Genomic DNA, 21733 nt, shown 5'->3' on the forward strand with positions numbered 1-21733 from the left:
TAATTCAGGGCCAAAATTCTGTTTGATATGCAAATATGTCCTTAATTTTGGCTTTGACAGAACATTTTCAAACCACTTTTTCTACAATTTCAGTGAAAGCTTATTTTTAATGGTTAAGATTACAGCACAGATTATTCCTGCAGATATACAGAATATCCACCCCCTCAAAAACTGAGTAAAACTCTTTTGCCCACAGAGAACTGTGTGATTTATTTCAATGTTAAGGAACACCTGCCTTATCTACTATGACAAGTCAAAATGTCTGCTGTGAAAAAGACCGAAACACAGCAAAAACATCCTCTAAAGTCATTGTTTTATTATTTAATCTTAAAAATATTATTTTATTAAAAATATAGTAATAATAATAATATTAAAACATGGCCTATTTCTAATGTAAATCAACATGTTTCCAGAAATTAGACAAAGAATAGCAGATTACGCTAGAATCAAGAAAAGCATAGCTCCACACAACTTTTTAACCTGCATTTTGATGTAAATATGAACTAATAGTTGCAGGAGACATATTAAGTTGTAAGTAGACGCACATTTCAAGCTTTTTTTCTTCATCATATGAATTAAATTGATTGGATAGCGGACGTTATGAATGAGTGAACGGGTTAGTGCGTGACTGAATATCACAGTTATTTACAGAGAAAGGGCAGCACAGGACATCATGTGACAGAATTGGAGATTGACAGTTTCAGTGACCAAGACAAATAATGAGGGTTTAAAACAGACACACAGTCATTGATAAGGCAGAAATAAACTCAAATGTCTGTTTTTGTCATTTAAACATAATCAGCACAGGCAAATATTCCAGTGGCTCTCCTGGTCTTTCGCTTCTCTCCTCTTTACATGGATGATTAACTTTGAATACATTCTCAATCAAACCTACCTGAAGTTTTCATATGCAAAATAACTAAGCATAAAACGGTTAAATTGGTCCTTAAAGTAAATGAGTACTCTGTATAGCACTGATGGCTGTGTAATGATGTGTGAAGACTGAGGGTGCTGGAAGTAGTCCGGTGCCCGGGATACAGTGATCAATCCGGGGGTCCGGATTGTCGCCAATCACTGTATCCCTGCAAATGCCCCTATATTGCAACACTTACGGTAAAAGGATGTTGCAATCATTACCTTCCACTCTAAGACATTAGGTAAAATAAAAACATAGAACAGGAAGAATATTTATATTTTAAACGGCAGGCAACCAGCCAATCAACACACACGTTTTGAAAGTTCGTGTGAATTGGTTAAATCATGATATTGCATTGAAAACAGAAACGGTACTGTCCTGTAAACTCGTAGTTTTGGGTAATTGAACAAAAAGGCTTGTATCTAATCCCACAAACACTAATTAGCTGCTTTGTGTTTGGAATTATACTGCCACCCTGTGGTGCAAGCGTGTCCGGTCTATCAACCGCTACAGATACACACACACTAACACACACTAGGGCACAGTATGGTAAAAAAAAAAGTCATATTGCGATTATTTTGACAGATATTACAATTGCAACATGACTCACAATTAGTGTGAATGATCTTTTTTGCATTACAATTTCCATTCTCACTGAAAAAAACTAAACTAAACTTAAAATCATGATGATGTGACATTTGTTGGGGTCTGTACCAAAGAAACATGTTTTCTTACATCTGGAAAACAAGATTTGTAGGCACCACAGTGCTTCATTTATAATGGTGTTTTGTCACATGTTTTACCTTTATCAAAAAATTGCAGCCTCTGCGATTTGGATATTGAACTTGGCCATATTGTAATTTAGATAATATTAGGATTAATTGTTCTGCCCTTAACACACACACATACACACACATACATACACACACACTTTTTGGCCCCCGTACTTCTGAAATTAATGCGGCGCCCCTGGTGAAGATAGAGATGTAGTATAGCAGAATGGAGCCAACCACAAGGAGCCTCCTTAAATATCGTGTGTATATATGTGTGTTTGTGTGTGTGGTATGTGTGTAAGAGACAGAGAGTGAGAGAGAGAGACCACAACTCTGTCTCCTATCTCATCTCTTCCAGCTTAACAGACAGGTTCTAAAATCTTGAACAGTCTATCTGCCCTTTATCTCCCTGTCTGTCTTTGTCTCTCCTTGTTTTTCTCGATCGTCTGCACACTAGGCTCTTTTATTTTCGCCAACCCTGCCTTTCCCTCCTGGTCTTTTTCCCTTTATCTCAGTGCCTGTGTTTCATTCCACTGTCAACTTGCCAACCCCTCACACACACACACACACACACACACACACACACACACACACACACACACGTAGATGCAGCGCTATACTGTAGATCGACTGTCTCTTGATTCAGTACAGGTCCTCTGATTTCAAGCATTTTCCACTTGAACTGAACCATAATCGTCTTACGGTACTCCCTGCTTGTTTAGGGGCACCACATAGATGCCTTAACTATTGACCTACATACCTTTCATTTCTCGTGTGTGTCTACACAAGTGAAAACCAGCTTGCTTCCTCTGCCTGGAAAAAAACTGAACTAGTTCACTATTAGAGGATCACATACACTTCCAACTTCTGTTTCCAAGGACACCGTCCGCATTAGAGAGGACAAATTAAATACGCTGTTTCATGCTGCATGTTTTCCATCCTCACTGGTGTTTTCAGATGATTTTTTTTTTTTTTTTAAAGTTTGCCATCCACACTGAAATACCAGAACACCAGAAAAGTTAAATCATCTTTTTTTAGGCCACTTGAGCTTTTCACATTCATTTTCAAAGTGTTGTTTGCTGTTTACAGAGCAAGCATAAACAACAGATTGCTTTAGCAAGTCTCCAGCATCTCAGCAAAGTGGAGCTCATTACAGTGGGATGCCTGATATCACCTGACATATGTGAGTGTATCAAAAAAAAAGCTCTATTTACCACTGAAATGAAAGTCTCATAATCAGTTCTTGACCATATAGTGTGTAGTTAGTGGTATTTAGGTGCACCTGTTGACCAGTCCTCAGGTTTACTGTAACATGGTGGATATTCAGAGATCTCCCTGTGCTAATTATGACAATATGCATGACAGGAATTTGTCTTTTGGTTTTCAATGTGTCCTTTAATGAGCTGAAGTCTTCGACGTCTTGCAAGTGTAAAATTTGACCTGTTTGTGGCACTAAATGAAAACTCAGGAGATCACCAAAATCATCAGGATTCATCCTCTAGAGAATGAAATTTCATGTCAATCTATACATTAGTTGTCATGGTATTTCACTGTGGACCAAACTGACAGATGGACTGATAGGAAGGCATCGCCTGAGCTGCTAGTGTGTCTAAAAATGGTAGCAATCATTATCATCTAACTGTATTCCTCAGCACAGTTTATCATAGCAGGGGATGGATTCCCACCTGCTTATAATGAGAAAATCACTGGTACAGAAAAGAGCAGGGAAGAGGTCTTTGTATGTGTGTGTGTGTGTGTGTGTATATGGTGTGCAGATGAAACGGTGAATCCCAGTTTAACCAGGGAAGGGTCAGAGGAAAGGGACAGCCGCCCCCCCCCAACGTCGCCCCCTGTGGCACTCTGCACTCATCCTGCCTATCTATCAGCATCCAGCAGACCACCCTGCCTCCTCTTATCAGGATGGAACTGATTTGGCCTTACAGTAGTTTCCATGGCTGGCTTGTGTCTGTTTTTTTCCCCCCACAGCTGTTGGTTCCCAGAAAAGTAACAGATCTGCCTATTTTTCTGTCACCCTCCCGAACTTAAAGCTACTATTTGTTTGGTGTCTTTTTTTTCCCACTAAATCAGGTTCAATATCAGTTTCTCCCCTCGCGCTGTTTACAGAAGGCTCACAGCTCCTGGACATGCTGCACTCCTTCAACCTAATCTCTCTGGCCCCCTGTCAGTCAGGCCGACAAGCGTGACGCACCCCTGTCCTCCCCTCTCTTTCTCCGCTCTCTCTCCCACTCAGCCTTTGTGTCCCCTCAAAGAGCCGCAAGCCTTTTCCCTTCATCTCCAAAATATCTCCCCCGCATGTCCCCCTATCTCTCTCTCGGGCGACATAGCACGGGTTAGCTCATCTGCACCTCGCCTAGAGTCTGAACTCTTAAGTGAGAAAATAAACAGAAGGGGTTGAACATTCAGTCGGTGGCTGAAGGTCACCTCTGTTTCTGAGCGATAAAAAGGCTCAGGCTATTTTGACAGCTGGCCAGATTTCACCTGTTCCCGAGCTTTCCCTGCGGCTCGAGGCAGATGCACAGATGAAAAAAAGTTTTGTTTTTGTTGGGTTTTGTTGGACTTTTGTCAAAGTTAAAACTACAAAAAAAAAAAAAAAATTTAAAGCATGTACTGTTCTTGGCAAGCTGCCTACCTTTCAACATTTTTGCATTACATCTGTTCCTGTTGTATTTTTTGTTTCCATTTCATTTCTCATTAAGTTTCTACTTTTATCTTTGTTTTAATGTCCTTTTATTTATTCTGTTATTGTCTGTCTTTTGATTTACTCCATAATTTATGTGTTTAATCCTTTGTTTTCAGTTGATTTTATTGGTGGATTTGACCCATTCCCACTCTACCATGTCAATGAGAAACCATCTCATCTCCTCTTAAAGCCCATGTACCTGTAAGTATGAATGTGCTGTCATCCAACCATATGTCTGTTTTTAAATGTGGCTGTAAGAGCATGTGCATAATCCACATTATCCGTTACCTTTTGCGGTCGAGTACATTTTTGTTGCCTGCAAATACTTTCATTTATTCCTCTTCAAGGTCACATTTCCCATTTTCCCTCAATCTATTCATTAATCAGGATCCAGGAAGTTATAACACAACACTTGCTAGTAGCAGGCGGTTGCTTGCTCTGTATCTAGATTTTTGAGTCTGTGGAGTAAACTACTCTCTGAAACGTGCTACATCCTGTCAGAGGGCTTTAGGGAACATGAAGGCCTCTCATGGTATCTTTTGTGTGTATGTGTGTGTGGAGCGTGTGTATGTCCTCATGCCCGCAAGCAGTAACTGATAGAATCACATGAAGGAAAACATACAAAATTCTGTCTAAAATTGGATTAATCAATTACTCTGCACGAGGAACTTAATAACAATAAGCCTGGTATGTCGTGTAATAATTCTCTGCCAACATGACATGAATATTTTATTAGCTTCTTGACAGTTTAATCAGCTCCGTCTGTAATGGGAGGAAGTTTTCGTTTCCCGAACCTACCGGGAGTTGTATCCTGGATCAATTCATCTAGGAAAGTGCGTATGTGTGCGTGTCTGTGCATTGCCTAACAACCATTAAGGACTCTGCTCTTCCTTTCCATGTTTCTGTTCCCTCCAGGTCTACGTAAATAGAAGAGCGTCCAGGAGGGAGGTGACACAGCAAATTCCCACGGAGACAAAATGGCTGTTTTGACACAAGTGTCCCAGTGCACTGGGGCACGCCAGACATTCCTCCCCCTCTTGATTTCATCTTTTCAGTACTTTAAACATGTCATTTACTGGTGCACTGCCCAGAAAAGCCAACACTTCTCAGTTAGGGTTCATTGTTTTCCGGGGAGGGATGACGGGTTCAGGGAACAGGGGGGGGATTACAGTGTAACAAAGCCGCATATTGTGTATTTAGGGAAATATCAATCATTTTCTTTGTCTTGAGTTCTCTGTTGAGGCCTCAATGCTGTGACCTGCCCATAAAGGTTTACTACTGCCCAAGAACATGACTGTATAGAACATGTACGGCATATAAATACATTGTGTATGTAATCAGGAGCTGCCCAGCATTCCCAGTTTGTGGTACTGTGTCTTAGAGGACGCAGTGATTTAGCATGTTATTGCTGGTTTGGCTCAGATCTTGGCCGGAGGGCTGAATTACAGTGGAGTCTGTGGAATGAGCTATTGTGCGCAGCCTGTTTACTTTAGGCCAGGATCTGTGTGCATAAATACACAAGCAAGGCAGGAAGAGGCAGGGAGGGAGTGGAGAGGTGGAGGGGAGGGGAGGGAACAAAAGAACCAAACCTACAGGGGCATCTGTCAAAAATAGAAAATGTAAATAATGAAACAAGGGGAAGAAGAATTCACAATTTAGAGTGTGAAATGTGAACTATCAGAAATGCAGGAAGAGCGTATGAGAGGTGTTCAGAAACAAGGAATGGCATGTGAGTCTTAAATTTTTATTTCCGGAGTCTTATTATTGTGACTATTTTCACCAACAGCCAAGTCATTGTTTCTGAAGTGTCAGGTGTTTGTGTTAGACGGTGTGCTGAAAGCTTTGTTTTCACTTCAGTTCTTATCCTCTAAACTGCTGGCAGAGCTTGCTGCTGACAGGGATGATCATTACACACACTCAAGAAAAGGTTACACAGCTTATTTTTAACTTCAAGAAACAATAGGAATTGTTTTACTAGTCATATTGCAAACAGCAGTGTTGAATTGTATGGGTATGGTCTTCAGTGTAAAAGTAGCATGGTGATACCTGAGCAGATCAGTTCAACAGTTAGGATTCTCAATGGTGATAGTCTCAGTTGTGATTGTTTTATAGCATGTTTTTACAGGGTTTGTATTGTAATTATGTGTGTAACATATAAAAATAATGACAAAACTCTTCAACTGGCTGCATATGAGCTGGTTAAACTGTAACTGTAAGTCGTTTCCTGCTTACATCTCTTTTTATTTTGACCCAGTAACATTTAGACAAAAGTGCACACACGTGGGTCACATCTCTCTAAACTGATTGGTAGCACTTTTCTTTGCTCATGTTCGAAAAATCAGAACTTAAGTCAACCTGAGTCAGATCCCCAGTTCGCTGTTTGTGTGAATCACTACAGCCCTCTGGTGTTCAAAGTGTTCATGTACAAGGTGCGGCACTGCTCTTCCATAAGTCTCCATGTTTTGTCTTAAACTATTTTTTTTTTTCCGTTTGCAGATAACATTAAATCTCAAAATAGTATGTTTTTACTAAGTAATTATGTTAGAGGAATCAGCGCTTTGCCCTGGTTGTTACTTACTGCATGTTTTCAAAGTTACACCTGGTCCGTCTCTTTATCATTTAGTTTTAAGATATGTTGTCACCCACTAAATCTGAATCTGGAACATGTTTTGGTGCTGAGTTTGCAACTGTCTGCTTAGCTTCTCTTTCTTTTTTTTTTGTGATCAAAAGAGTTGTGAACAAAGAAGTTGCTTTTTGTTCATTCTGTTCGCAGTCGTTTTTGTCTGTTGTCGACACCCAAAAATATCCTGCTGGGTGTCAGATTTCTCTGTGATATTAGATGTTCTTCACTGACAGATAGACAGTCCACAAACTGCAATGATGATGATGCAATGATTGTGAAAATCATCTTGGACACGTGACCACTAATTTCAGTATGATGTAAGTGAACTATTTTGATCTGATTGGTCACTACTCTGTTGGCAAGATGCAATAATTTATGTCATTATTGTCTCTATTATTTAAAGTTTACGCACTCCTGGTAGGTGAACTGGTGTGTGTGTGTAGTAAAAACACAAAGCACCTCATATTGTAACATAATCAGTATTAGTAGCAAAAGCTACTAAAATCATGATGTAAAAACTAGTCTTCCTCTCAGTGCAATACAGCCTCTTCCTAAACGCCGGTGACTGGAATTAGTTTAAACCTGTTATGGTTGTGTATGTGCTAGTCTCCACTGAAAAAGATTCCACCTCTTTGTAGATAATTCTTTTTCTTTGTATAGAAAGTGGAAAAGCTCTCTTTTTTTGTATTTCTCTCTTCTATTTTGTGTCCAGTGTTGCCCTAAACCCCATGTGATCTGATTGTGTAATCCAATTTATCCAGAACTGTGCTTTGTGGTCATGTAAATAGGTGTTTTATTAATAAAAGAATGTGCTCTTTTAATGATCTTGTGTGTCATCATGTGTGTTTAAAACTGTTGCTGCAAGTTCACATTAACAATAACCATACATACACACATTTAACAGCTTAAAATTTTTATTATAGAAAATTATCGGTAAACTCTGACAACACAAGCAACCTGCAATAGCTAAAATAATCTTGATTTTCATCAGTGAAAGGGAAAATGAGTACAGAGGAAAACTGAAGGCCACTCATGCAACACCTGTATAGGGGTGGCTTCTCACTACAGCCTTAGGACATGAAGGCACGAACGCTGCCTCTGATGACAGCTCTGCAGATGGGGCAGTGACGCAGGCTGGCGGCACAGTCACCACACACCACCAGATGACCACAGGGGATGAAAACGATGGACACCAGCTTGTCCATGCACACTTTACAGGTCCTCTCCTCCTGCAGCTGCCTCAGGAGCTCTTCTGGAGTGGGGTCTTTCACTGTTGGAGAAACCACATACTTAAAAAAAAACAGATAATCAAACATGCACAACTGTTGTAAAGAGCAATCATATGTCAGCAGGTCAATGCTGTAATTTATTATGCACAAGAACTGTTTCTCTTGCAAATCCTCTAAGTGTTGACCTCTGACCTCTCTCTCTGATGGGTGTTTGTGTCCTTACACCTCCTGCACTGGAGCCTTGCCTCATCTCTGGCTCTGAGGGACACAAACATGATAAGAAAACCCACATTATGAACTCAGAAATCCATTGTAACATTGATATTTGGGTTATTACTCGTTTTGCATTGCATTACAGGTTTACATATATGAATATACATAGTCAAAAATGACAAATTGGGTCTTTCAGAAAATTGAATTTGAAGTGTTTATTAATGCTTGGCTGTTACCTCTGCTCTGTGACCCCCTCTGTCTGTCCTCCTCCTCCGCCTGCAGTACGTCAGTTACTAGGTCAGACACAGAAGTGTAGTGCTGGCCTGTCAAAAGGTACTTGGTCTGAACCAGACTCTCTACCAGGCTGGCTTCAAAGCCCATCTGGAGCACAGTCTGCACCACAGGGGAGAGCATGGCAGACGAAGCTCCCAGACCTCCAACCATATCTGGGAGAAATGCAAGGAAGGGAAGAGTGAGGAAAACAAGAGAAGCAGTCTAGGGACCAGACACAGATAAGGCAAAACATCTACCACAGGATGTTAGGTTCAGTTTTGCAGCACACGCTGTAAACAATCTATTCCATAAGTGGGAAAATAAACAGCAGCTTACCTTTGTCTGCCAAATATATTAACATTTCAAAGCACAGACCTCTTCTGTATATCTGCTGAAATGGATTATAATTGTGATTTCATCATTGTATGGAATAATTGCCCTCTCATGACTGCCCTGCACAGTCAAATGGTATCCATAGCGCCCCCTAATCACTGAAATCCACCCAGACATTAGCTCAGGTACTTTTACATGCAGTTATTTCATTTTCAGGAAATGGGTAAAGAGAATTTAGATTTTAAGTAGTGTTGGTGTAAGGTACGCTTCTATCCTTAAAATGCATGTTTCAGCCAAACTGGTGCACCCAGTTTAATCTACAAATAATTAAATCAACTGGTTGCAGCCTTTATTTTCTGCACTCGGCACATTCTGCAGTGCAAACTTGCAATGTTTGCTTTACCTTTCCCCTGGTGTGTGAACACACAAGAGTGGGTGTTGACACTTTGATGCTTTGCACCGCAGGATACACAAAGATGATTACTGGCATCAAAGCAGAAAGGTACAAGCTTATTACCCATCATTCCTCACCTTGTTTCAATGTTATTTGACTTACCATTTCTGGAGCCAATATCTCTGCCTGTGGATGTCGGTGAGCCACCCTAGAAAAGTAAACATATTCTGAATTTACATAATGAAAGCCATGAATGATTTCAATACAGCAATGACAACAACTGTCATTTATTAATGTGTGATGATAACGTCTGCCAAACAGGTTTTATACTGAGCGGATAAGAGGGATAAATGTCCTCACCATAGTATCACCCAGATGGAAATGAGCATCTTGTATATTGCTGATATACTCCTGCCCCCTTGACTGGATTAAAAACTCACATCTGAGAAAAACACAAAGATGCTGTTTTATAATCTGCAAAAGCATGAATGCAGAACAAAAAAACAAAGACAATTTGTTGATGCAAAAGTAGGCAAATGATGTATTCAACTGATGTCTTTATATCTGCCTGTGACGAGCCCTGTTGTTACCGTGGAAACCACTTGGCATGTTCCTGCCAGGGGTCGTCTCCCGGCTCCCAGTTCCTCAGCCCTCCATCACAGTAGTAGCATTTGACGTTGTCGCCGTGACCTGACAGGATGTACGAGACTACTGTGAGAAGAATCTAATGGCGGAGACTCAGAAAATCTCTTAACGCTCCCATTTTGTCCTAAATGAACTAACAAAATCAGGCTATGTATATTGTCATTTTACAAGCAATCAATGTCATGTGTTAACTACAACCTGTGAAATGACTCTCTCTGACACAGTCTCAATAAAACTAACGTTATTATCTTCACAAAGTACTATTATTTGACTACATTATGGGTTTTCATGATATTGTTTCCACACCCTGTGTATTGCATGAAGCTGTGGAGCTCTACTTCTTTAGCAGCCCCAGCTTTGTCCAGGTTGTTCTGTCCACAACATCATGACTCAGCAGGACAATTGTACTCTGAACTCTCTCACAAAGAGAGGTCACTCTAGCAGTGACTGGGTCAGTGCTGAATGTTTCACTGATAATACTCAAATGCTGCTCACGAAATATTAAAGAAAGCAGATGATTAGGGCATTAGGCTTTATAGTGAGACAATGAGCACCTGTGTAGAAAAATCCTGCTCTGGCGAGAACGTCTGGCTGGACCGAGGCCTCTGTGGGCCAGTTGTGGAAGGTGGTGAGCCGGGAATCCTCCGCCTCCATCTCAGGGTAGACTGCCTGTCCAGCTGTCCCCTGGTCATCCATAGTCATCCTCTGGAGTTGACTCAACAGCTGGCCGTCCACAGAGTCAGAGGATCCAAACTGGAGTGGAATATTTCCCACAGCTTGACCCAGTATGAAACTACAAGTGGGGAAATGTCTCCTGTGCTCGGCAGCCGGGCTGTCCCCGTGTACCCAGCATCTTAAAATCCCACCACAGCAGAAACATTGGACTTTATCCCCGGGGCCTAGAAAGAAGAAGCCCGCCTTGGCCAGGTCTCCAGATGTGACAGGTGCATCTGCCGGCCAGCTCTGAAAAGTTCGAAGTCTCTCCCCCTCCCTTCGCATCTGAGGCTCCTCAAGGATGTGCAGCATAGTACTCCTGTCATCCGTCATTCTGTGGCATGTGGGTTTTCCTTTCTCTTTTTGTCCTGTGCCAGTCATCCCTTTTACGGTCCATAGTGGAGCGCGCACTGAAGGTGAGTGCAGCAAACCAGCTGAAATAATATGATCAGCTGCGGGGGCCTGCACAGCGGCCTACAGGAGACTGCTTTCCAGAAAAGCCACCAAATGCCAGAATGTATGCTCATTGATCCTTGAATGAATGACAGCCTGAACATGCCATGTTGCTCCGCCTCTTAGGAAAAAGGCTAACAATGTGAATCATTTCAGAAGCGTACTATATCCTAACAACTAATATGACTATCAAATGGTTATAACAGAGTTGTTAAAAAATAACATTAAGCTGAAGGTCACTTTAAGCTTAAGCTTTAAACCATCTTAACTGATAAACTGCTCACAGCAATACAGGGAGTACTGTGGTGCTTTTCCATTAGGGACAAATGGATTTCAACAAATGCCAGTAGACTTAATCTCTTGTAGGAAAGAAAACTTGACCTTTTGAAATATAACAAGCACAAAAGTGACTCTTTTTCCTATTAATCCTACTGGTGAAAACACCAACCTTTCCCCTGTTGGTGTTTTCTGTCTTCAAGGGCCTAGATGATGTAAGTCTTCTACACCTGAGTTTCTGAGATTAATTGTGAAGATGAAAGAGTTGACTGAAGAGTTAAAGATACAAATACTATAATATGCTGTGCGGTCTTTTACACTGTAACATAACATTTATTTATTTATTTTACAATTTTAGGATGTTAACATTTGAAATAGGCACTCAAGAAGGTAGTAAGGTTGCTGACAGAACTTGACAAGGCCAAACATAATCTACACAAAATGGGACATGACCTGCTCTTACAGTGCCTGTGTTATGTGTAATAAACACCCGGCGTCATAGACAAGACCATACAATAAGTTATAAATTTGACCTTTGACAGAGTTTCGTGGGGTTGTGGATGCATCATTGCTGCCTCCTGCTGGTGAAAGAGAATAACTATTGTAATTTCATTTACTGCAGGCCAGAGGCTAACCAGTTCATGAGAAATAGCTCCAGTGTTTTGTTTTACAAGTTTGAATTTGACATTTGAAGACTTCATCTCAGTGGGGTCCCATGCCAAAAAGAGCTGGAAGAAAGGTGGAGTGTAGTCACTTGAAGGATTTGACTGATGTCTTAGATATATATATGACTGGTATATATGACATGGCAAAGTTTACTGTGGTCTTTTTGTACCTAATGCCATTTTTTACATTCCAGTAGGCTCGGTCTCACATGAGCACTGCTGAACTAAACTGTATCAGATCTGAGGCGCCCTGCAGAAAACCACACACAGTCTGCTGATACCCCGCTGGCGTTGTTTACACCCACAGAGATTGCAGAAAATAGCAGCAAAATCAGTAAGAGACAAACTTAAAAAAAGAGAAAAAAGAAAAGAAGTATTAATGTTTATGAGTTGGGTGTTATGTCACTCTATCTCATGCATTATCTGTGCACTTCATTAAATTGAGGGACGCTTCTAACTTTTGCCCCCCCGCGGGGAGCGACGTGAACTGCATCGGCGGCTCAAAGCCCGGATGGAGCAGCAGCCATTGGGGAAGTGTACAGGGCTTTAACGTAACTGAGGAGGTGCTCTCTCTCTGGAATAAAAAAAAAGACAAAGTAAAAGGCGACCAAGGATAGAAATACTCGAGATCCATTCGGCGACACATAAGCTTAACTTGAAACCCCCCGAGGTGCAGGACGTGACTGCTTTCGGACAGACTATCCGTGGCGACAGACTTGAACTGTTGGAAGTTGGGATCCGAGCACAGCGGAAAACACACAGCTGAGCCTGAGCTACAACTACTAGCCTGAATAGCTAACTGTAACTGAGCTGTGAACTTGCTTTCAAATCACGGGGCTTGAAATCCAGTCACACAAAGCTCAGGCTCCGTGAGAATCCAGGGACTTGCTTAATGAATTATGTCTGCCACAAGCATTGACCCTCAGGTAGGAAGGACGAAACACCACCGCCTGTAGAGAGCTTGCACGCTAGCCGTCTGCTAACGAGTTAACTGGGCTATGGCTATTCCTCGGAAGTGCTAGCTTGCCACTGAACGGTGGTGGCCGGTGCATGTAGCTAGCGAGTTAGCCACATTCCGTGAAACGGTGAAATGTTTTAATGTGCGTTTAAGACGGATGACACTCGTACATTAACGTGTAAACAGTTGTCAAAGTGAAACTATATGATTGTGCCACCGACGTAGCAGGAAAAAACTCCCTATTTAAAAGGTTGAAGACGTGAAACCTAAAGCTAACGTGAAAAAAAATCACACAAGAGGCTAACTTACTATGTAAATCATAACTTTTTAACGGAAAGTGTCACATATACCTGCATGTGTTTAAACTGACCCAAATGCTCGCAGCCTGTTTGGGCAAACTAAAGTTATAAGATGCATTAATTGGCGTTTAGAAAGCCATTTTGAAGGGGGGCTACATTAAGCTAGCGAAGTTGTGCGTGAATTAACGCAAGCGTTAGCTGGTTATTTAACTAACTCAAGTCGCACACTACATTGTGTTTATTCACCAAATAAATGGCAGTAACCTCCTGTAGACAGCTGTAAGTATCTTGACAGCTTTCACCAGAGAATAACGTTAGGTAGATGTTTGGCATTGCCTCTCTTCAGGAAGTAGTCTTATGTTCAGCCTCTGGACAACAAATAAGTAACATTAAGGGACTTTACACGGTCTCAACCTGTGTGTGTTTGAAATCTCAAACCAACTGGAAATAACCACGTCTCCCTTTTCTCTTTTCATGATCCAACGTGGATGCAGAGATCAAAGGGACAAGCATCTAAAGGTGAGCTGTGGCATCACAGAGTCAAGACAGTTTGGACATTTAAGTCTGGGCCTTCTCTCTCCCACTAAATCAGCCTTGCATACACCAGCTTTTCATGGACTGTTAATCTCGCTCTGATTTACACAACTGTCAGGCTACACAGCATTTGGGGAAAACAATTATTGTATACTGGGTACAAATGTACAAATTAATAGAAGTCACTTTAACATGTAGAGGGAAATATCTTCCCTCTGATTATTTGGTTGACTGTATCGTGATTGACGTTCTTCAGAAATTGATTATGACACAAACAGTATCAGGGTCAGGAGTTTAATAACAGTGTATATGTTGGATTACAACACCCACCATGTCAGTAAAAGGGCAGGTGAATTTCAGAAACTTCTAGCCACCGCTGTCTGTAAAATTGAATAACCATTTTAACACTGTGGCTTGTGAGCGAAGATATTTTATTGCTTTATTTACTGATAGTATCCATGATAAGAAAATGTCCATGGTGCTCATAGCGAGTTTTCCCTGCGCAATGCTGGTGCAGTCTGTAGCCATTTAGAAGTAAAATATTTGGTTCTTGAGGTTTGGATATTGATATTCCAGCCAATTCTGTATTTTAAGTATGACACACTCAACCCCTGTAGCCTAGAAAGGTGTCTGCAAAATGTCTGTAATTGTTATTTCAGAGAAAATGGAGGTTGTGGCCAGGTTGGATTCACTGGGGATAACAGAAAGTTTTCAAACCACACTTCAGTCTGCATTCTCAGGATGTTACATTTACATTACGCTTTTATCCAGAGCGACTTACAACCGAGGCAAAACAATCAAGCATCAGAGACTCAAAAGAGCTGTGGTGAAAATTCTGAAGTAGCTGACTTGAATGTTCCAATAATATTCCAAGATTTGGATAAATACACGGGTACCTCTCTCAATCCTTACCCTGTTGAGTCCAGGAGCAGGCGTGGATTTTGGTTGGCCCACATTAGAGAGTCCACCTCCTAGTCAAAGTGGTTTGTGAACTAGGAAAGGGGAGTTTTCCTGACCAACGGAAACATGGCCAGTGAGCACTCTAATATGCACAAGTCATTTGAAACAGAAGCAGTGATTATAATACTATTGCAGAAAAATACTGACTGTTTGGAACATACATAGAAGATAGGTTTGAGTGGTTTGAGAAGCTTCTATGTACGTTTTGATGCATAAAACATAAATTAGCAGTTCAGTATATATTACATATATATATTTTCCAGTCTCACTCTTCTTGTTCAGGATGATTTAGTGGTTATTTATTGTCATAAGTCCCTCGCTAACATTAGTGGTGAGGGTGTTATTATGGCCTCGTAATTGTATTTTTTTTTATGATGTTCAAGTCATCTTTGATTCACTGGAGTTGTTGGAGTAACAGGCAGGTCTTGAGTCTTTCTTTGCCTGCATGCCTGGTTTTCAGCAGGTCGCAGGCTCATTCACCTGAAGGGTGGGCTCATCTCAAGGGCCACGGGGCAGTCTGACATGAGTCTTTCAGTTCATTTATTTCAATCTTATTTATTTTTGGAAGAATGCATGCACATACAAAATGGACAGACAGATTTGAGTACAAAAAATGTGAGTTGTTTATCTTTTCATAGATCAGTATCTCTTTATATACTACTAATATGACAGTGAAGCCACACATTAATGGAAATGTACTAATGTCTGCATGGATTAATGTGGATAACATAATTTAGTGACAGTGTGTCATCTCAGATTTCGCTTGAAATCTGTTGTGCGCTGTACTGGAAACTTAGTACAGCGCACAATGGCTAAAGCAGGTTGTTGCTCTCTGTCCCTTTTATCTATTCATTTATTTATAGCATATAAACAACAACAACAACTCTATCACCCATACCTGTATATTTAAATGTACATTAATGTAATTTTTTGTTGCAGTGCAAAATGGTTCACTGCATCAGAAGGAGACTGTCCATGACAATGACTTTGAGCCATACCTCACTAGTCAATCAACTCAGGTAACACTCAGTATCTCTATTTTAAGAAACTTGCAAATAATGAACAAATGTTAATATAATAAAGATGGATTAAGTCTAGATGATATGGTTAGAATCCAAATCATATTACTGGTATTATTGAGGATATTTCCTGATCGATGTATGTCTCAATATGATAAATGTGATGCATCACCTATAAATAAACTGATTTCAGCATGAACTGTGTTCCACTGTGAACATAACATTACATGGAACATAACTGATATGTATATACAAAAAATTTGAATTTGAACTTTCTCTTAATCATTATCTGTACGGCAGAGATTTGTAGAATTAAAACATGATATGAATCGTATTCTGATGATATTAAGTTAAGCTAAATTATTGCCCAGCCCTAAGATGGATACAAAGTAGATTAGAAAACTATTTTTAAAAGTACTATTGTGTATAAAGTAGCGCTAGCAGAATTTTATTTAGTTTATAGACTAGTTTTGAATCAAACTGTAAGTCGCTTGCTAATGTTGTGGCTCTGCTGACTTTTATTCATCTAGAACAACAGCTACCAGTCCATCACCGACCCCTACCTGTCCAGCTACTACGCCCCCTCCATCGGATTTCCGTACCCACTCAGTGAGGCTCCCTGGTCGACAGGCGGGGACCCCCCTATTCCATACCTCACCCCTTACGGACCGTTGAGTAATGGAGACCATCACTTCATGCCGGACACAGTGTTTGGCCAGCCGGGGGGCTTGGGAAGCAGCATTTACCCGCACAGGTTTAATTTTTTCCCAGAAAACCCTGCCTTCTCTGCTTGGGGCACAAGTGGCTCCCAGGGCCAGCAGACTCAAAGTTCAGCGTATGGTGGCAGCTACAGCTATCCTCCCAGCTCCCTGGGGGGCACCCTGGTGCCTGATGGTCAGACTGGCTTTCACAGTGACACCCTCAACAAAGCCCCTGGTATGAACAGCCTGGAGCAGGGTATGGTTGGTTTGAAGCTCGGAGGAGATGTCACTGGCCAGGGTTCAGGAGTCAAGGCTGTGGGATCTGTGATTGGTGGACCTACGGTGGCAGCCACAGGGAATGGAGCCACACCTATTGGAATGCCCCCACCCAAACCCACCTCCTGGGCTGCTATAGCAAGCAAACCCGCCAAGCCGCAGCAGCTGAAAGCTAAGGTGAAGCCAGGGATGCCCAATCCAGGTGGAGCTCTGCCCCCACCACCTATCAAACACAACATGAACATTGGGACCTGGGATAAGGGCCCAGTGACTAAAGTAGCTACAGCTCCACTGCAGCAACAGCAGCAGCCTCTTGGCCTGCCTCATGCCATGCCACCTCAAGGCCCCATGCAGCAAGGACCCATGCAGCCTCCCCCTCCACAGTCTTTGGTGCAGCCCCAGATGCAGCCTATGGCCTTACAGCCCCCCCATCACCAGCACCATCAGCATCAGCCACCACCTCAGCCCTACCAAAACCACACCCAGCCCCCACAACCCCAGACCCGCTGGGTTGCTCCACGCAACCGTAACCAAGGCTATGGGCAAGGTGGCCCTGGCCAGGACGGTAGTGGAGTGATGGGTGTGGTTGGTGGTGGAAACAGCGGCCTCCAAACTTCTGCCAGCCAGGGACCCGGTGGAGAGTCCCATCCAGTGCTAGAGAAGCTGCGTGCCTCCCACAGCTACAACCCCAAGGACTTTGAATGGAACCTGAAGAATGGTCGCGTTTTCATCATTAAGAGCTACTCCGAGGACGATATCCATCGCTCCATCAAGTACTCCATCTGGTGCAGCACGGAGCACGGCAACAAGCGGCTGGACTCAGCCTTCCGTGCCATGAACGGTAAAGGCCCTGTGTACCTGCTGTTCAGTGTCAACGGCAGTGGTCATTTTTGCGGCGTGGCAGAGATGCGTTCACCAGTGGACTATGGCACCAGCGCTGGTGTTTGGGCACAGGACAAGTGGAAGGGCAAGTTTGACGTGGACTGGTTGTTTGTTAAGGACGTGCCTAATAGCCAGCTGCGCCATATCCGCCTGGAGAATAACGACAACAAGCCAGTGACCAACTCCCGTGACACCCAGGAGGTTCCTCTGGAGAAGGCCAAGCAGGTGCTCAAGATCATCGCCACCTACAAACACACCACCTCCATCTTTGATGACTTTTCCCATTATGAGAAAAGGCAGGAAGAAGAGGAGGAGGTGCGCAAGGTGGGTGCAGTCATCTCATTGTGTTACCTTGAATACATCAGAAATGTGTGTTTGGCACCTTTTGAACAGAATAAAAAAAAATTGTATGTGTATGCTCATTTTTTTAGATGCTACTTTCTTTTGATTGTTTGACTTGAGTTGTGATTAATTCTTGTTGTTTTTTTTTCTGTTTCCTCTTATTTGCTCCTTTTGACAGACTTTTGAACCTCCTCAGATACAGAACCGCTCTCGGTTGGATCAGGTAAACAACTGTCATATTCTTCTTGTTAGTGTCATTGACTACTCCAGGAGTATTAAGGTTTTTTCTGATGGCCATTGATCACACAGTGAAGATTTTAGATATTAGATATTTGATCACTGCTTTAAATGGATAGATGTAGACATCTGATCATCAAAATCTGCAGTTCACTGTGCTATTATGTAATGTTTGTATGTGTAATATTGTTTTTTCTTTTGTCTTTTTCCAAACAGGAGCGCCAAAACAGGAATAAACAATAGAAGACATTTATCCTTGGCTTGATCAACAGTTACACTAGGACTTTTGATTTAAGAGACAGAAGAATATGAAAATGCAACCAAGCCCTTCATTTTTTTCTATTTAATCCTGGTGAATCTCTGCCATTGTCGAGACTTGTGCTTTTTTTGCCCCATGTACCACCCACTTCTTGTGCAGGGATAACAAGCTGATTTCATGTATTACCTAGCCACCACCACACTTTAGTTCAGTTTTTTTTTTTAATATATATTTTTCTTCCCGTTCTTACCATCTCGTACTCTTCTCTCACCAGACTGGTTTTCTCTCTCCTGCCCCCAACCCCCTCCTCTTTCCAATTGAATCAGGGTTTGACTGCACCATGGAGGAAAAAAAAAAATCTGCCACTTTATATTTCAGTACAATCAGGAACGGATGTGTCCTGCCCCTATTTGTCCATTTGGGGGCAACATTGCCATGCTATAGAGGTTTAACTGTGCCAACAGAGTTGGAGGATCCCAAAGGCAATGTCGGACTTGGAACTGTGCGATAATAAAACTTCAATGGTTTATCTATTTTTCATTCAGATTGACAAAATCTCTATTTTTTGGCTTACTACTGACAATTTTCATTTCAGAAACCTGTTTTCTGGAGCCTTAATGTTTTTTTTCTAATTATTGGTGACTTCTCAAAAGAACTGCTCAAACAGTGACACTGCTGGAGAAATCAGGGATAGTGTGAAGTCACACGGGACTTGAGACATTTCAAAGGAGGAATTGCAAAGGCCTCTGGGAAAGAAATAACGGATGTGTCCTCCACAACCAGGACTCTCACCATTTAAATCAAAAATTGTACTATTGACATCCTTCACACCCCTCTGCTTTGCTTTCTTTTTGATGTTTGTCTTGAAGGGGTTTTTGTATGCGTCATCAGGAGATTCTGCTTGTGTACGCAGCCCAGTCTGAGAGAATTGTCGCATCCACCATTTTAAATTGTTTTATAATCAGAATTATGTAATGATGTAAACTGCTACATTGAATGAATTGTTGCTTTTGCATTTTTGTTCCAAAATGGGGGGAGGGTTCACATATTTGTCCATTCACCATCATTCTGTCTTAATCCTCTGTTTTTTTTTTTTTTTCTTTCCTTGAATTTGGTTTTGCTAAGTCTATCATGTTGGTCGTAATGCTAAGCTTTAACGTAGGAGCCTATATATTCATGGAGAAAGCCTAAAAATGTATAACCTAAAAATTAATGTAACTGATTTACTATCGAGTAAGAAAAAAATAAGAATGAAATGTGGTTTCTGTGTGTTTTTTGGTTGTTGTTGCAAAAAAAAAAAAATAGTTTGTTCTAGACTGAAACCATTATGATACAGTAAAGTACTTTCAGGTATGTTAATGGAAAAAAGATTGGATATTAAAAAAAAAAAGTCACTAATAGATGTGTGTGCCCATGCATGGCAAGCTGGAATATATAGTAAGTCTGCTGAAACTGTTTCCAACCTGCAGCTTGACTGTGGTGAGAGTGGTGATGTTGTTTAGTTAATGGTCCGTTTTAAAGGACAGTCCCCCTGTTTTTCGTGTCATTTCAGAGCATTCAAAGCCAGGATGCAGATTTATTTTTTGAGACCAGCGGGTTCTCTCTCTCTCTCTCTCTCTATTTGATTAGTTTGAAATTGTTTCTCTTCCGTATTTTGTGGATTCCGAGGTTACCATAATGCAGAGAGAAATGCTGCTAATACTCTTTCATGTTAAGGGATTTTTTTCTCATTTTGACATTTTTGTGTATCTGTTTAAGCGTTTAAATCTGATGTAGCTTCGTGGTAACCAAATCAAATATTCAAATCCCAATTCTCAAATTTCTGTTTTTTGGTTTTTTGGGTCCTTAGACGGTGTTTATGCTTTATTATCTATCTTGATTGTGTCAGAACTTCACCCCCTATAATGTTGAGATGGCAGAAGTACTGCACTTTGCAGAGGTCACTTGTATGAATCGTATGCTTCACAACTGTATTCACAGATGTGTGGAGCTGCGTTGCATTTTTTTTTTTTTTTTTTTTTACCTGGCTAGTGTATCCCCTTGTAATCTAGAGAACTGACCTCTTAACAGGATCCTTTCTTCTTCATCTCTTCTCCCTTTTTTTTAACCTGCACTAATCAATAGATAGGTTGATCCAAGCAATACGGTGAACGCCCTTCACATGTTTGCCTTTGACCAACACCGCTCTGTCCAGCAGAAGAGAGTCGGGGGGGGGGGGGGGGGGTGAGGAGCTAAAGGATGCCACTGAAGACTGAGTCACTCAGGAAGCATGAACCACTCGTGATGATAGTACAGAGCTTACATGCACGTCAGTGATAACTGTCAGAGGATCTTTTGCTGCAATAGAGAGATGTCCGGTTAGCCATGAAAGTGTATGTATCGACACTACAAAAGGATTAATGACATGAGATATTAAATAAATATTGATTATCTTCTAGACCACAGATGCAGTGGGCATATTAACTTGTTCAAAAGATCTATCTTGGTTTTTCTTTATAGAAGAAATCAAGCCTTAATAAACTGTCCAATCAGAAATTACTTTGTCTTGATCTCATGAATTATCTGTTAGGAACTAAACAGCCACATATAGTGACCTTATATAAAGAGAGGAAGCTCTGCAGGGCTGTCCCAGTGCTTAAATGTCACTTAAAGGTTTTACTCCCCTGGAATTGTTGCTTTCTGTTGTCTTATTTCATCACGATGCTACAGTTGACTATACTGTTCTCTCAGGAGGCCTCTGTTTCCACAAGCTCCAGGGATCTACAACAATCACACAACTGGACCGCTGCTGTCTGGGATTAATATTTGTGGTATTTACAAGATGTATTAAATAGATTTCAAATCCGCCGTATACAAGTGCATGGTATTGAATATTTTGGTGGCTATTTGAATTACTTTGAAAATTAAATGCTGAGGATTTAGGTCCAAATCCATGTACGTGTTTGCCAAATCCATTTTTTTTTGGATAATCCTGCTGAACTAATTCTTTAGCCTGAGATGCCCTGTACACATCCTGTTTTGGTGTTCAGCACAGGTTTGCAATACAATATAAAATCTG

The 21733-nt window shown here is 41.3% G+C and overlaps 3 protein-coding genes across 6 annotated transcripts in view; 2 read left to right on the plus strand and 1 right to left on the minus strand.

Moving 5' to 3' along the window:
* Positions 1-7834, plus strand: part of nkain4 (sodium/potassium transporting ATPase interacting 4) — a 55140-nt gene extending 47306 nt beyond the window's left edge. For 3 of the 4 annotated variants that reach the window (XM_042408271.1, XM_042408273.1, XM_042408274.1), the window contains 2 exons: positions 4507-4591; positions 5306-7834. In XM_042408271.1, coding sequence (XP_042264205.1) covers positions 4507-4591; positions 5306-5315 — 95 coding nt within the window. In that variant the 3' untranslated portion in view covers positions 5316-7834. Of the gene's footprint in view, positions 1-2778; positions 4410-4506; positions 4592-5305 lie in introns of those variants that run through there. The other variant, XM_042408275.1, reaches the window with a different exon arrangement.
* A 78-nt stretch (positions 7835-7912) lies between these two features.
* On the minus strand, positions 7913-12519 carry birc7 (baculoviral IAP repeat containing 7). The gene is made up of 8 exons (XM_042408871.1): positions 11716-12519; positions 10655-11388; positions 10046-10145; positions 9816-9897; positions 9618-9663; positions 8692-8901; positions 8435-8500; positions 7913-8283 (listed from the first exon to the last, which is right to left on the minus strand). Exons 2-8 carry the CDS (start codon positions 11193-11195, stop codon positions 8084-8086), a joined length of 1245 nt encoding a protein of 414 aa, XP_042264805.1. The 5' UTR covers positions 11196-11388; positions 11716-12519; the 3' UTR covers positions 7913-8083.
* Positions 12520-12721: 202 nt separating this feature from the next.
* Positions 12722-21112, plus strand: LOC121895573 (YTH domain-containing family protein 1-like). The gene is made up of 6 exons (XM_042408870.1): positions 12722-13134; positions 13960-13984; positions 15899-15978; positions 16509-18161; positions 18358-18402; positions 18633-21112. Exons 1-6 carry the CDS (start codon positions 13108-13110, stop codon positions 18657-18659), a joined length of 1857 nt encoding a protein of 618 aa, XP_042264804.1. The 5' UTR covers positions 12722-13107; the 3' UTR covers positions 18660-21112.
* The last annotated feature ends 621 nt before the right edge of the window (positions 21113-21733 follow it).

The sequence above is a fragment of the Thunnus maccoyii genome, chromosome 4 (assembly GCF_910596095.1).
Source record: "Thunnus maccoyii chromosome 4, fThuMac1.1, whole genome shotgun sequence".
Lineage (NCBI taxonomy): Eukaryota > Metazoa > Chordata > Actinopteri > Scombriformes > Scombridae > Thunnus > Thunnus maccoyii.